General features: G+C 47.7%; 1 protein-coding gene across 1 annotated transcript in view; it reads left to right on the plus strand.

The window, feature by feature from the left end:
* klhl32 (kelch-like family member 32) overlaps window positions 1-16,792 on the plus strand; it is a 495,489-nt gene that overhangs the window by 200,975 nt on the left and 277,722 nt on the right. Inside the window, exon 5 of the mRNA XM_072499580.1 lies at window positions 9,961-10,059. Within this exon, the coding sequence (XP_072355681.1) occupies window positions 9,961-10,059 (99 nt within the window). The remainder of the gene's footprint in view (window positions 1-9,960; window positions 10,060-16,792) is intronic.

The raw sequence follows: 16,792 nt of genomic DNA on the forward strand, positions 1-16,792 counted from the left end.
TTTTCTTTCCTGTAACACTGATCCATAGTGCTTAGTTCAATCTTGGGTCCAAGAAAGCGATTTAGCTTGAGAACTCTTGATGTCAAAGGAATATTTAGGACGCTGAAAGATCATGGGTGGGATTCTCCCGCAATCGGTGGGACGGGCCATACCGGCGCCAAAGAGTGGCGTGAACCACTCCGGCCTCGGGCCGCACGGGAGGTGCAGAATCCTCTGCACTCCCAGGGGCTAGGCCGGCACTGGAGTGGTTGGCGCCCCAGAGCCTCCGCCGGCCGGCGCGAGTTAGCGCATGCGCAGGATCGCCAACGTGTTCTGGCGCATGCGCAGAACCGCTGGCGGGATTCCTGCGCATGCGCAGGAGGTTTGTTCTCCGCACCGGCTATCGCGGAGCCTTACACAGGCCGGCACAGAGGGAAAGAGTGCCCCCACGGCACAGGCCCACCCGAAGATCGGTGGGCCCCGATAACAGGCCAGGCCACCGTGGGGGGCCCCCAGGGCCGGATCCCACTGCACGCCCCCGAGGACTCCATAAGCCACCCTCAAAGCCAGGTCCAGCCGGTATGGACCTTGTCTGATCCACGCCGTCGGGACTGGCCGGAAATGGGCGTCCGCTCGGCCCATCGGCATCCGGATAATCGCCGGGGAGGCCACTGCCCACGGCCTCCGATCGGCTCAGCGCGATCCCCGTTCCTGCCCAAAAACCGGCGGCGGACAATTTGGCAGCTGGCGTCGGAGCGCCGTGCGGATTTCACGCCGCGCCCTGGAGATTCTCCGACCCGGCGGGGGGTCAGAAAATCCCACCCCATAGTTTCAGAAGTGCATTTGTAGTTAGGCTAAAAATAACATTTCCCCGACCAGGCCACAGCCCCTACAATGAAGCTGGTTAAGTAGGGATCCCTGTGTCATTAATGTTTATAACATGTTTACATTCATTACGAATTAAACTATGGCAGTGCGACTACTACACTTATTTCTGCAATCCCATATGGGATTAGCAGGCTGTAGTTCGCATTTTCCAGCGCGTCCTCCCAACATTATTGAAACAATGAAACCTCAATGATGGAACCAGTCTTCAGACAAAGGTGCCATGCCCACTGCCTTGCTTTCTGCTATTGATCATTCCTCAGATAGGATAAATCAATTACTCCAGGAAATTAGCAGCCCTGACATATAATAGAGCTGACAAGTGCTGGAACCTTCCGTAAAAGCTGACAGTGCCATGCATTTAATTGGTCAGCAACACCTTGAAGGGAAACTTCAGTAAATATTTGGAGTGGGTCTGATGAAGGATGATAGATGAAACGTGAACTTCATTTTCTATTTCTGGTACTGATTTAAATTGCAGCATTTCCAGCATTTCCTCTATTCTGTAACATAATACAGTAGCTGTCACGTATTCCAAGTATACAGATATGGAAAAATAAAAGTGATGAAAAAATTACTTGGCCCTTTAAATCAGCTTGCTGCAACTGAGTTTCATGGTCCACTATCCTTCCTCCCGACCAGCAGTCATGTAATCACTTAACAAGTGCAAAAAGAAGAAATTGTGGACCAACTTTTGGAAAATTCCTTTCTAACCCTCCCACATATGATTAACATGCTGCACAGTGAACTTGAGCATATAAACCAATCGTCACCTATTTTTACATGCCGTGATTTTAGCAACATTTTGAAACTCATTCAGTTACCTTCTGAAGGCTTGGAGCATATCAATGCTCACTCCAGCAGCTGACAAACTTGTTCTAAATGTCGACAAGCCTTGTCGTAATGAAAAACCTCCTGGCATCTCTAACTGTTGTTCTGTGTTTAATGGTTCGATATTCTATGATCCTCCATAATCTATCTGGTATTAGATGCTGCTTAATTTTAGCTACATTGAATCAAATCTGCCCAAAGCCTGTGCTTTCCTGAAGTAAAAATAATCAGCTCTCCAAATCTACCAAGATAACTAAGGACTTTTAAACTAATTATCAATCTGCTGGTCCTCTCGTGAACATTTTCCAGGGCTTCATATATCCCAACATGTAATGGGATCAGAACTGTTCATTGTACTCCAGAAAGGTTCAAGCAAGGTCTTTTTTAAGGACAATAGAGTCCCCTTTGTTCTTCTTTGGTTTGTCTTTAGCAATACATCCTAATAATTTGCTATAGCAATAACATTGCAACACTGATTGTGCAACTTCACCAGTCATCTACTAGGTTTATTTACCACATCCTTCTACACGTTGAAGAAGGTCTTGTGGGTCAATGTTTAGCGCCCCTGCCTCTTGAGTTGGCTGTGCTGGGTTCAAGTCCATGTTGGCTATGGAAGAAAGTGTTTATGACCTGGTTGAACAGGTTCATAATTAGCCTGCTAATCCTTTCAACACTACCCACTACTCCCTCAAGGGAAAAAAGTGTATGTGAAGATACAAAATAAATAATCGACTTAATCTCTTTCGCACTCAACAGGCCAGCTTGCACTACGGCATGACATACATTTGATTGTTATTGACTTCACTAGCGCACAAAAGTACATTTATCAGTATCAAGTGACATTTGTCAAATGCAAGTCCATTCCCTCCGATTGGACGTAAATTTGAATGTGTTTATTTAATCCTCCTCCAGTATTTTAACATGTGCTTGTCAACCAGATTGTTAATCAAAATTATGAAGAATAATGCCCTAAAAATAATTTCCAAGGGACATATCTAGTAATTAGTCTCCATACAAACCATAACATTAATGCAATCGTCTGACTATGAGAATGCAACTAATCCATCACCTAACCCTACACCTGTTCTCCAATCCTACAGGACGCTATCATATAAGGTAGCTTGTTGTGTGGCACCTTGTCAAAACTTTACAAAAATCCAAGTGTGCGATATGAATGGGCTGCCGTCACCCACCAAATGAGAAATTCCGCCCAAAATCAATTAGGTTGGCAAAACATTGCCTTCTTTTCCACAACACATGGCACTTGATTTTGATTTCTCCTACTCTGTCAGGTGGTTATTCTGAATATCTTCAATAATGCCTTCTAGCAACTTTCTTCTCACTGAAGCCAAGCACATGGACCTATAATTTTCTGTTTTTTGACTTGTTACTCTTGTTGCTATCTTTACTTGCTCTAAATATGGCCGTCAATAAGGTTGCCTTTCTTAATATGGATATGAATATGATATGCTCTCAGAGTCGCCAGGTATCAAATGATACCGCCACAAGGTTCAACTGGGTATCGATCAAAGAGCCAAACAACCAGTTAGTTAGTTCAAGATCAATGGTACTTTATTTACACACAAGATTAACTTACACATGCAACATAAACACTACGAGCTAAACTACACCTAACAACTATGACAACCTGTACTTAACTTCAGGCACCGGCTTAGGTCAGAGCCTTTGTTCGAATCTGGATCAGCTGGATCTGGAAAAGTAACTGCGGTTCGGCTAGGATCATCCATCTGGTAGCGAGGGTTGAATTTGGACTTGCTTCTGGTCGTGGTGCTGCAGTTGGAGATGGACGTTGCCGGAGCGCCAGGTCCAAAAGATATCGAACACATGGCAGTGTCTCTCTTTATCCTGTGGGGGGGGGCTTCTGCTCTTTTGGGGGGTCCTTAGGTTTGGACCCAATTAATTCGGCAGTTCACGATCACTGCCTTCGATCTGAGCCAATAAAGGGGCGGGTGCCATAATGGCTGGGCATGTCCTAAGCGGTCATTGACCTTGCTGGTTATGCTTCCTGAGCAAAGGGAGTGGCGCCGATGTGTCTGGGTTTGTATCGGTTACCTGAGTATCAGTCCTTTGTCTTACGGAGATGGGCCATTAAATGCTAATCGGTTGGGGGTTTTGATGCTGTCTGGATTCTCTGCTCACGAATATACATGCAGGCTCTGTGCCTGCCTGAATCTTACATTGTCCATATTTCCCTTTAGGCTTTGCGAACGTCTATGTTTCTTGTTGTAGATGGCTACACTCTTTCTAAAAGAAAAAGCATTAAACAAGGCCTCCTCTGAGTTTATGATAAAGATCTATGCCCATGAACTGTTTAGCCAGCCAGGCAGGTTACTGAGCACTAGATTGTATCCATTTCCATGAGTACCTTCTGTTGAAAGCCTTCAATACCAACAGCCTGTCTGTTCTGAGACCCCTTATTGTCACATATTTACAATTTTAGAGTCAACTGTACATTGCATTACCGACAACCCAACATAGTCTACTGACTGTCCCTACTGAAGTGAAGAATGAATGCAGTTTACTGAAATGAAGATTAATTCATTGTGGCAATTTAAAACCTCTGCCAAAACCTGGAAGTTCACTTCAATTTGTTGTGAGGGATCTTTCAACAGCCACAAAGAGTCCTGAATGGCTGTTGAACTTCCACTCAAGCATTAAAAAAATAATTTTGCTGTTGCTACTGTAGTTATCTACTATCTTCCTCTTCAGTGAGCTTTAGATTGCTCTGATAGCAGCTTTTGTTGCCTTCAGCTGAGTACAGTACCTACCTCTATCCTCCTGAGAGGTTTTTTACAGTCTGTAAACATATTTTCACTTTAATCTGATATGTCCTCACACATGACCAGTTAACCACTTTAGTTTTGTTTTGCCACTTGACCTTTATACACTGGGAGCATCCAGCACTTTCCATTTGTATTACGATGGTTTTGGAAGTAGTGTTGTTCGTAATGTCCCTGCTGAATAGACTCGCACAAGCTGTTGTAATTCAAACAGTTAGGAAGGCATAACAATTTGACACAAAGCTAACCCTGATGTGTTAGGCAGGTTGGTTCGATGTGGACTGCACTCGATGCAGGGAAGTTAGAAACAGACATCTAACACAGGAGAAGATCCAACACGGTTTTATTCAACTAGATGAACTGCTGTACATATTCAGCTGTGGGTTGACACTATACTGATTTGACTAGTGACCTTGTAGTAGCCTGACAAAACTTACTAGCTACCGCATGGTGTTTGTGCTTGTTAGCTCGTGGACTCTGACTGTCTCAGTATCTGGGTCCCGAGAGAGCGGGAAACCTAGTGCCCTCTGGCTTTATAGGGTAGTGTCCTGTCTGGTGATTGACTGCTGTGTTGTATGCTTACTGGTCATCCTGTGTGTCAATCACTGCCTGTCTGCATCTCATTATATACATGAGTGGATATTATGACATCTCCCCTTTCTTTTGAGTTAAATAAATACTGAGGTATGTATATATATATCTGACTTTATACAAACGGTGATTGAACAAACGTATATACATGGGAAGGTGTCGATAGTGCAGATACATGGAAAACTAGGCAATATTTACAAGAGTTCAGTCGATGGAGTCAGTCACAGAATTTACAAAAGTTAAGTCTACAGATTCAGTCTTTGTGGCGGGCGACAAATTCTTGTCGACCGCCGCAGAGGTGGATCAGGAGCCGCCTGCACGTGGAGAGGTGGGATCGCTGCCATTGTGGTGGTCGCATGGGCCAGCAGGATCGCCTGCAGATCGGTGGCCTCGTGGCAGGGTACATCCGGAGGAAGCATGATGGCCGGCGGAGCACTGCGGTCAGGTGGTGGGCGTGGAACTCTTCGTAATGCCCGTCTGTTGCACCGTAGCAGGGAGCCATCAGCCATGCGAACAATGAAAGACCTCGGGGCAACTTGTTTGACAACAACAGCTGTGGCTGACCAACCGCCCTCAGGCAACTGGACGTGAACATGATCGGCTGGAGCCAGCTCAGGTAAATCCGTGGCATGAGCATCATATGTGGCCTTCTGTTGGGCCCGGGACTACTGCACTTTTTGTAGTACCGTGAGGTGGTCAAGGTCTGGAACATGGATGGCTGGAAGTGTGGTCCTCAGAGTGCGATTCATGAGCATCTGCACTGGAGACAACCCAATGGACAGTGGGGTTGCCCTGTATGCCAGCATTGCCAGGTTGAAGTCGGAGCCTGAGTCTGCAGCTTTGCACAGCAACCGCTTGACAATATGGACCCCTTTCTTGGCCTTCCCATTTGATTGCGGGTAGTGGGCCTGGAGGTAACGTGACGGAAGTTGTAGGACTCTGTAAAATCAGACCATTCTTGGCTGTAAAAGCATGGACCGTTGTCGCTCATTACCGTGAGCGGTATCCCGTGCCTGGCGAACGTTTCTTTGCAGGCTTTGATGACCGCCTTCGACGTGAGGTCGGACAGTTTCACCACTTCTGGGTAACTGGAGAAGTAGTCGACCAGGAGTATGTAGTCACGCTTCGTGGCGTGAAAAAGGTCTATGCCTACTTTGGACCACGGAGAGGTCACGATCTCGTGCTGTTGCAGTGTTTCCTTGGGTTGAGCCGGTTGAAACTTCTGACAGATGGGGCAGTTGAAGACCGTGTTGTCAATATCCTGGTTAATGCCCGGCCAGTAAACCGCCTCCCGAGCTCTGCGTCAGCATTTCTCGACTCCAAGGTGACCCTCATGGAGTTGACCCAGCACCACAGCCTGTATACTTTGAGGAATAACGATCCTGTGAGTTTCAGAAGGATTACCTCCACAACCGTCAGCTTATCTTTAACATTAAAGAATTGGGGACATTGTTCCTTCTGCCAGCTATGGGTAAGGTGCTGCATCACACGCTGCAGTAAAGGATCCTTGGCCGTTTCCTCACAAATTTGGACCACCCGTTCGTCAGAGGCTGGGAGGTTGGTAGCACACAATTGCACTTGCGCTTCTATGTGGCAGATAAAGTCACCTTGTTCACACGGTGTGGTGATGGACCGGGATAGGGCATCTGCAATGATCAGCTCTTTGCCTGGCGTGTAGACAAGTTTGAAGTCATAGCGGCAGAGCCGAAGAAGAATTCGCTGTAACCGAGGTGTCATGTCATTTAAGTCCTTATGGATTATGTGGACTAGAGGCCTGTAGTCCGTTTCCACCATCAATTTTGGCAGGCTGTAAACGTAATCATGAAACTTGACTATTCCTGTCAAGAGACCCAGACACTCGTTTTCGATTTGGGCGTACCTTTGCTCAGTGGGCGTCATGGCCCTGGAGGCATATGCCACTGGAGCCCAGGACGAGGAGTCATCTCACTGGAGGAGCACTGTCCCAGTGCCGTCCTGGCTTGCATCAGTTGATATCTTGGTTTCCTCGGTTGGGTCGAAGAACGCTAGAACTGGGGCTGTGGTGAGCATTGCCTTCAGCTCACGCCATTCCGCTTCATGTGTGGGCAGCCACTGGAATTCCATTGACTTCTTGACGAGATGGCGGAGGGCCGTGGTGTGGGATGCCATATTGGGAATGAATTTCCCGAGAAAGTTGACCATCCCGAGGAAGCGGAGGACTGCCTTCTTGTCCTCCGGGGTCTTCATGGCGTTGATCGCCAAGACCTTGTCGGCGTCTGGCCGCACACCCTGCCGCAAGATGTGGTCGCCTAAAAACTTTATATCAGATTGACCAAATGGGTACTTGGCCCTGTTGAGCTGGAGACCATGTTCATGAATTCGCTGGAAGACCTACTTGAGGTGAGCGATGTGTTCCTGGAGCGTTGTGGACCAGATGATCACGTCGTCCACGTATACTCGTACCCCCTCGATGTCCTCCAAGATGCGATGAAACACTTCGGAGGCAGATATGATACCGAAAGGCATGCGGTTGTAACAATAGCGGCCGAACTGTATTTGCCAAAAACCCCAGGAGGCATCCAGCTTAGTGAAGAATTTGGCATGAGCCATCTCACTGGTTAACTCTTCACGCTTCGGGATCGGGTAGTGCTCCCGCATAATGTTGCGGTTTAGATCCTTGGGATCAATGCAAATGCGGAACTCCCCTGATGGCTTCTTTACGCATTCCATGGAGCTGACCCAATCTGTTGGCTCTGTGACCTTCGAGGTGATGCCCTGGTCTTGGAGGTCATGTAATTGCTTCTTCAGACGATCCTTGAGGGGCGCCGGCACCCGGCGTGGTGCATGAATTACAGGGGTGGCGTTCGGCTTGAGCAGTATTTTGTATCGGTACAGGAGCATGCCCATTCCATCGAATACACTGTGGTATTGTGTGATAATGTTGTTTATGTCGGCTTGCAAATTTCCATTGGGCGAGGCCGTCACTGGTGACGATGACATGGTGTGGACTCGCTGAACCAGGTTCAGGAGAATGCAGGCGCGAGCACCGAGCAGGGAAAATTTCAAATCGTAACGTTGCCTTGATCGCCTTGTTGGATACCCCTAGTTGACAAGAGCCACTGGAAGCTATGGCATTGCCTTTGTAGTCAAGGAGCTGGCAGCAGGTGGAAGAATGCTTGGTCGGGCCCGGATGGTGTCGAGGTCGGATTGTGAGATGAGGTTCGCAGACGCGCCGGTGCCCAGTTTAAATCGGATGCGAGCCTTGTTAACTGTGAGGACAGCACACCACTCGTCGTCGGGATCCACACTGAGGATTGAGAGCCGTTGCGCAGGTGTGGTGGAGGCCAGCTCATGTGTGGTTATGATGCCCACCCGATATGGAGACTTGAGGTAGTCCGTATCAGGGTCCATAGGGCTGTCGGGATCAGAATCTGACATGCCTTGTATTGAGCGGCTACTTCTGCGCCGCAGCTGGGATCGCTGGCTGCTGAGCGGTGGAGCGGATCTGCAGAGGGCTGCATAGTGGCCAAACTTGCCACACTGGAGACATCGGCATCCGGACATTGCCGCTTTAAGTGGGCGGAACCACAATTCAGACACGTCATGACGCTGGCGTCAGAGCGATCCGTGCGCCATCGCGCATACGCAGTGTGGTCGGCCGACATACGCACCTGCGCAGTCGGGTTTTCGGTCTTGTTGTCCACTCGGTCGTGGCACGCATGCGCAGGGATCCGAGAAAAGCGCGCGAAACGGCCACTCTCCTCGATGCTCAGGCCCTGCATCTGCGCAATGGCCTGCACCCTTTCTGCCTCGTGGGAGGCCAGCTTTGCAGTTTCTGCCACCCTGATGTGGGAGTAACGATTCTTGGCATGCTCATGGACAACACACGTCTCAATAGCGACAGAGAGGGTCAACTGTTTGATTTTAAGGAGCTGCTGCCGCAGGGAGTCGGAGTGGACCCCGAAAACGATCTGATCCCAGATCATGGAATCAGCCAACGAGTCATAGTTACATGACTGTGCTAGGATGCGTAGATGGGTCAAGAAGGACTGAAAAGGTTAATTCTTACCCTGAAACCTCTGCTGGAAGGTGTACCGTTCAAAGCTCTCATTCACCTCAATGTCGCAGTGGCTGTCGAACATCAGCAGGACTGTTTTGAATTTTGTTTTGTTTTGCCTTCGCCGTCGACGAACGTAAGGGAATTATAGATGTGGATGGCGTGGTCCCCCGCAGTGGAGAGTAATAGCGCGATCTTCCTGGCATCCGATGCTGCCTCGAGGTCGGAGGCCTCGATGGACAAGAGGAACTTTTGTTTGAAGATTTCCCAGTTTGCGCCGAGGTTGCCGGAGTTGCGGAGGAGGCTGGATGTTTTCCATTTCGCTGGATGGCTGCTTGCTGGTCGATGCTGATTCACTCGAGGTAGGGCCGTCAAGATTAATATCACTCTGGTCCCATGATGTGTTAGGCAGGTTGGTTCGATGTGGCCTGCACTCGATGCAGGGAAGTTAGAAACAGACGTCTAACACAGGAGAAGATCCAACACTGTTTTATTCAACTAGATGAACTGCTGTACATATTCAGCTGTGGGTTGACACTATACTGATCTGACTAGTGACCTTGTAGTAGCCTGACCAGCCTTACTAGCTACCGCATGGTGTTTGTGTTTGCTAGCTCGTGGACTCTGACTGCCTCAGTAGCTGGGTCCCGAGAGAGCGGGAAACCTAGTGCCCTCTGGCTTGATAGTGGTAGTGTCCTGTCTGGTGATTGGCTGAGCTGTGTTGTGTGCTTACTGGTCATCCTATGTGTTAATCACTGCCTGTCTGCATCTCATTATATACATGAGTGGATATTATAACAAATCCCCCTTTTAAAACATAAACTGTTTGATTTTCAGATCTTACTGGAACCAGGCGTAGTTCAAGATGTTCTTGCAGCAGGAAGTCACCTTCAGTTATTGGAGCTTCTGAAACTGTGTTCTCACTATCTAATCCAGGTGAGCCAATACGTAGCACTATTATTTTTAGTGTGACTTTGATACTCACTTCCTCGTGAGGTGTGATTCCAATGTTCCCACTTCTGTAACGAACAAATTCTGTCACATGTTCCAATAATCAAGGGATGTGCACCAGAAGTAGAAACATTAAAAAAAAATACATATTACACGCATGTTTTTCTAAGCTACCATAGGTACGGAAGAAGAAGAAAGAATGCAATTCTCTGCCACCAACGCAGTAACATGCTCGTCTGCAAATTACCAGATTTACTGAATTAAATTTTAAATTTACCATGGTGGCATTTCAACTCACCACCTCTAGATTTTAAGTTCAGTATCATAACCCCAACACTACCATACATGAGTTTTTGTATTGTAGCTTTTGTATTTTATGGAGACGTTTAACTGGTAGCAATGGCTCCAGACAAGACGAGGGCCTCCTGTTTCAAGGACCTCCTGTTTCAATTTGACGAGTTCAAAATAGAAGGAGCCAAGGAGACCTGGCTTTTGAATTGACAGAAAGTATGGAAAGGATAACTTTCATTCTTGCAGCTTATTGAGTGTTTTCGTTACTCAAAACTACTATAAATAGTGAGGGAAACGGCTCAGTGATTTCTTCGCCTCAGTAAACAAAACCAGGCAGAAGTAAAGTGTCTCTTTAGGTTGGCTCTTGTGAACTGGAGAAGGAAGGTCTAAAGAGACAAAGGCCTGAATTTTTGCTATAATGGAGAGCCTCCCCGTTGTAACAACAAAAGCGAAAGAAGTCCGAATCTGGAAGGCTTGTGACTAAACGTATACCCACTACTTTATCAGGGGCAGGATCAGGATTTGCATATTTGCATTTCACCCAAGCAGCTACACATACAAAAATCAGGAGTTGATTCCGCTCGTGTGATTTTGATGCGACAGGCGTTTGAAACCCAATGTGTGCCGAGCAAAGCTGGTAGGAGCAGGTTTGAAATTACTGGATTAATCTGGACCGCCAGGGGTTCCCTTTGGAGAGGATGCTGGGTGAGTTGACATGGTAGAGGTAAAAGCCAAACGGTGGGTGGGGATCATGGATTAGCATGAATTAGCACTAATTGAGGTGAGCACAGGGGCTATAAAGGGTTTTGGGGCTGAGCAGAGAGGTATATGTTTGCACAGGCGTTATATGGAGTTGGGAAATGTGGCATAGGTTGGCATGGTGACTGAGGAAACAGACAAAAGTCTGCCTTTGTGCAGCACTCGGTGCGGGAAGAGAATTGGAATACTTCCAAATACTACCTCTCCCCAATTCATTTTTGTTTGCATTGTGAGAGACAATTTATTTTAAAAATTGTGAACCAGTTGATTACTTCATGATTCAAAAGATTTGAATTTTAAAAAAAAAACTGTAGGTTGAATAAAACCATTGGAGCAGAAGTAGGGCATTTGGCCCATTAAGCCTGCTCCACCATTCAATGAGATCATGAATGATATATATGATATATGCCACTACTTCCCCAAAAACAACCACGACAGTCATTCTACCCCCTGGAATTCCACTCTCTCATCATCACAATGCTCTCTTCCAGTTCCCAGGTCTAAATTTCCCCCCTTCACCATGCATTCCTTCGTTAAGTTTGCAGAAACACTGCAGGCTGGGTTTTCATCCATGCATCGGGTGTGCAGAATCCCAAGAATTCCCAGATCCGCAAGCCCCACTTCTAAAAACACCCGACGAAAGTCAGATTTTTATTCCAGGGTAGCGGGGTTCCCTAGGAGTCAGGCTTGGTGATGGTGACCCGAGAACAAGTGCAGAGGGTGCCTCAGCAGAAGGCCCGCTTTAGTGTTCCAGCATCATGTTGAAGTTTAATTTAAAAAGGCAGAATAACATAAAATAGCCCTCAGCCCTCCCACCTCCACACATTCTCTATGGTCCTCTGCCCACCTCCTATTACTCCCTGATACCCTATGTGCCAAACTATCCCCCTGGCCCCTCAGTCACCATGCCAACCTATGCCTACCCTGACCTTGCTGAATCTTACAAGGGCATCTAATTTTTATAATTTGCACATGTTCCTTGTGCAGCTCGAGTCTTGTGCAGGGCTGGAATGAATTGGGGCCTGTTGAATCCAGCCATTGCAATATGTGGAGCACTGCTGTTCAAAATTAAAAAGCACGCAAAACTTGGATCGTAGTGCCTGCTTTTGAAACTTCCTTAAATACCCTTAAATGTCCAAAATGGTGTCTTCAGCACAGACGGACCCTTCTGTGAGGTGAAAGTCTGCTGAAAATGTGCACAGTAGGCAGTTTATTACGTGCGTGGGTGTGAAATGCATTTGACACCAACCCGGCCACCTTGGAGTTCATTGTTCCAGCTAACAAAGAATGATGGAATCTATACAGTGCAGAAGGAGACCATTTGGCCCATCGAGTCTGAACCAACCACCCGAAAGCACACCTTATCTAGGCCCGCTCCTCCATTCCATCCCCGTAATCCCAACCGACCTTTGGACACTACAGGGTAATTTAGCAATGCCAATCCACGTAATCACATATTTGGACTGTGGGAGGAAAGCGGAGTACCCAGAGGAAACCCACACACACACGGCGAGAATGTACAAACTCCATACAATCACCTGAGGTTGGAATCGAACCCAGTCGCTGGTGCTGTGAGGCAGCAGTGCTAGCCACAGTGCCACCGTGGTGCCTCTTAAATTTGCACAGCAGGAAGGTCACTCCCCAAACAGAACGTTTTGACGGAATTCTCAGCCATTTTCATATCTTTTGTTGATTGATTGCTGTGATGATAGCAAGTGCTTGGTGTTACCAGAATCTGGAGTGTCGAGGCTTGAGCTGAAAGATTATGCCTGCCTGAAGGCTTCTGGACAAACCAATTGTTCCCAGATATTGGTGCAGTAGTTTGTGTCCCCCTTGGAACACAACATGGCCAGGAGAATGAGCAAAGGTGAGCTGAAACAAGCTGCTGGAAAAGGGAAGAGGAGGAGAGGGAGAAGGCTCTCTGCAAATGGCCATCTGTCCCTGGAGCAATCTTATATGAAGCACAACAAAGGGCAAAGCACCAGATGTCCACACTTCACTTGCACACTGAAATCAGCTGCAGCTTGCTTTAGCCACAACTGTAACCTCCGAGCAGGACCAGGATCACATTGCCAATGGCTGTGGAGGTGTCCACTCTGAGAAAGGGCCCTGAGATTTTTGAAACAACTTGAAGTTTTGTCACTGCGACACTTGTTACATTGCGTAAGGGAAGTCACAAAGTCTGCTTATGTTTTATTTTCTTTTGCCAGAGGACAGCAGGTGGAGTGAGCACAAGGCTTCGCTCAGACTGCAGGCTTCTCCATCTGGTACGGTGCCACTGACAGCACACATGAGGCTTGCAGGCACTGCATGTCAACTCCGATCTACTGCAGCCGAAAGGGATTCCACTCCCTCGACGTCCAGTTGGTGTGTGGCCACGGGTGGCGGCACATCATGCAAATCAATGTCTGCTGTCCTGGCAACAGTTCATTCCGTAGCAATCGCTGTATCATTCAATTTGATTCACCATGGCAAAGCAATGTGTGGCTCACTGAGCGGCGAGGGGTATTGCTGATTTGCGACTTGACTCTGGTGACATACGTGAGCAGCACACATGCAATGAGAGCCATACGGCCACGTGAAATCTGACAGAGCAGAGAATTGGCGTACAGAAAACCAATACCTGGATCCTTCTGCAGAAGACCTGCCACAGTGGGCCGAACGTGTGTCAAGATTCATGGTGGCCTGCTGGAATCTGCATAACCTAGTGACATGTGCACAGAGCACTTGACACCAGCTCCACAGTGATCAGCTAAGGAGCAAGAAGAAGGGGGACGATGACCTGGACAAGCCCCTCTCTGGCTGGGCAGGATGTGAAGAAATACACAATGTCAGTAACCACAAACCCAGTTCCCCAATCATCAACACCCCACACCTTGGACTGAATTTCATGGGCAGGGAGGGGGTGGAGGTGCGGCGATGGGCGTATTGTTTTCCTCACCCGCTCTGGCAAGAGTTGATCGGCAGCTGACAGATCAAAAAAAATACTCGCCCTCCAGTGGACTAAATAGGCTCAGCGGGAGGAAGTCCTGAAAGACGTGCTTGTTGGGTGAATTGGACATTCTGAATTCTCCCTCTGTGTTCCCAAACAGGCGCCGTAGCGTGGCAACTAGGGGATTTTCACAGTAACTTCATTGCAATGTTAATGTAAGCCTACTGGTGACACTAATAAAGATTTTTATAAGTCCTGCTCTTGAAAGCTGCCGGCCAATCTGATAGCAAGCATCTCCACAAAGAAGAGAAGATGGATGCCGGAGCCAGATAAGTTGAATCCTTTTTGGCGGGAAGCGATTTTGCAGCCTAAGGAGGGTGTGGGCTTTGCTGTGAAGGCAGAGAGGAGCAATGTGGAGGTAATATCATGAGGGGGAGTGCCCACGATGCCCAAAGAGCACACCATGCACACATCGCTGAATGCTGTGCTCCCCTTTACCCGCCTTTGCAAATAATTTGTTTCGAAAGCAGGCTCTTTCCTTCCTTCTTCTGGATGGTGTGGACAGCATAACAGACACATCAATTGGCTTGTAACAAGCTTAATTTCCCCATAATTATTTATTTTAAAATGATGAGCGGACTGCCGATTTTGACACCACCCATCATATTATAGGGGTGGGATGGGAAGGCAGTGGGATTGTCACCACTTGTATTTTACTTGCCCCTACCCTCCCTAGCTGGAAACACACCTGGCTGGGGGAGGACCGTAACTATGTCATTGACCATTACAGCACCTGCTTGGCCACAGTGTAAAAATAAGAGTATACAAAAATATACATTCCAAACCAAATTTCTAAATGAAATCGTACCATGTCGCATATAAGTCACTATTCATTTTTATGTAGTTCCTTAGTAATTGTCTTCTGTGTGTCCTGCTTGTCCTGATGTTCCTAACTCTTGACTGCAGATCGGTTGGCAGGGCCTCCTTACTTTAGTGGGAGACATTGCAGATGGTCTTGGTGGGTGATATCAAACAGTTTCAGTTCTAGAAGGCCGGCTTTGTACTGCACCATCTTGGCACGGGTGACAGTAGTCTGGGAAGGCAGTGGCACAGTGTTATTGTTACTGGACCAGTAATCCAGAGACCCAGGACAAGATCTGGTGACCCAGGTTCAAATCACACCACGGCAGATGTGAAATTTGAATTTAATACAAATCTGGAATTGAAATTGAAAGTCTAATGGTGACCAAGAAACCATTGTCGATCTGTTGTAAAAATCCATCTCGTTCACTAATGACCTTCAGGGGAGGACGTCTGGCAGGGCAGCACGGTAGCACAAGTGGATAACACTGTGGCTTCACAGTGCCAGGGTCCCAGGTTCGATTCCCCGCTGGGTCTCTGTCTGTGTGGAGTCTGCATGTTCTCCGTGTGTCTGCGTGGGTTTCCTCCAGGTGCTCCAGTTTCCTCCCACAGTCCAAAGATGTGCAGGTTAGGTGGATTGGCCATGATAAATTGCCCTTCGTGACCAAAAGGTTAGGAGGGGTTATTGGGTTACGGGGATTGGGTGGAAGTGAGGGCTTAAGTGGGTCCATAAGACCATAAGACATAGGAGCGGAAGTAAGGCCATTCGGCCCATCGCGTCCACTCCACCATTCAATCATGGCTGATTTCAACTCCATTTACCCGCTCTCGGTGCAGGTCGGTGCAGACTCGTTGGGCCGAATGGCCTCCTTCTGCACTGTATGTTCTATGTCCTTACCTGGTCTGACCTATATGTGACATCTAGATCCACAGCAGTGTGGTTGACTCTCAAAAGTCCTCTGAAATGGAGGGCAGTTACAGATGGGCAACAAATGCTGTCACAGCCAGTGAAGTCCACATCCCGTAAACAAATAAAGAAAAACTAACAGCAAGGGCACTGGCAGAGTGACAGTGGGTGGGAACATCAAGGCTGTTACACAAAGAAACGGCCGCACATTTGTGCTCCAAGGGGCCTCTGCAACCCATTTGGGCAGCAATCCGAGAAATGTGCTGGTGGGCAGGTTGCTGGAGTGCTGTGATTCCCTGCAAGCCGCTTTCAACGCTGGTATCACTGTCATGATGGCAGCAGCCTGAGCTTGCACAGCAGGAGACTGAGTTTCCATTGCACCACACAGACATTGGATAGCTTCCAGCTACGCTACAATAGAAGCCGAGACATTGACCATCAGACTCAGATTGGGTCCACAAGTCTGTTCATCGTGTTGACCACCTCTTCGATGCTGGAAGGATATGGGCTCCAAACTCTGCACAAAGCTCTGTGCAGAGTTGCATGCTCCTTAACATTGCACAAAAGAGGCTTCTCTGTGCAGCAAGAATTTCATTGAGCAAACATCAGCCTTCTGCCAGAAGCAGCCCCTCTGAAATTCTCATCTAAATCCTCTGCAGCAGAACCCATGTATGATCTCATGCTTCGGTGAGCTGACACTAGTGTGATCCTAGCCCTGTCTGCAGGGTTTTTGTGTCCAGTGGATAATCACATGTGTGTGCCACCTCTCTGCTAGCCTGTAAATTTCCAATAACGCATTGACATAGTAGTCACGTCACTGAACTAGTTATCCAGAGGCCCAGACTAATGCACTGGGGACATGGGTTCTAAAATAAATGAATAAATCTGGAACGGAAAACTAGTCTCAGGATTGATGACCATGGCATTAGCATTGATTGTTGTGAAAAAAAACATCTGGTGCACTAATG

This window comes from Scyliorhinus torazame, chromosome 4, assembly GCF_047496885.1.
Source record: "Scyliorhinus torazame isolate Kashiwa2021f chromosome 4, sScyTor2.1, whole genome shotgun sequence".
NCBI lineage: Eukaryota > Metazoa > Chordata > Chondrichthyes > Carcharhiniformes > Scyliorhinidae > Scyliorhinus > Scyliorhinus torazame.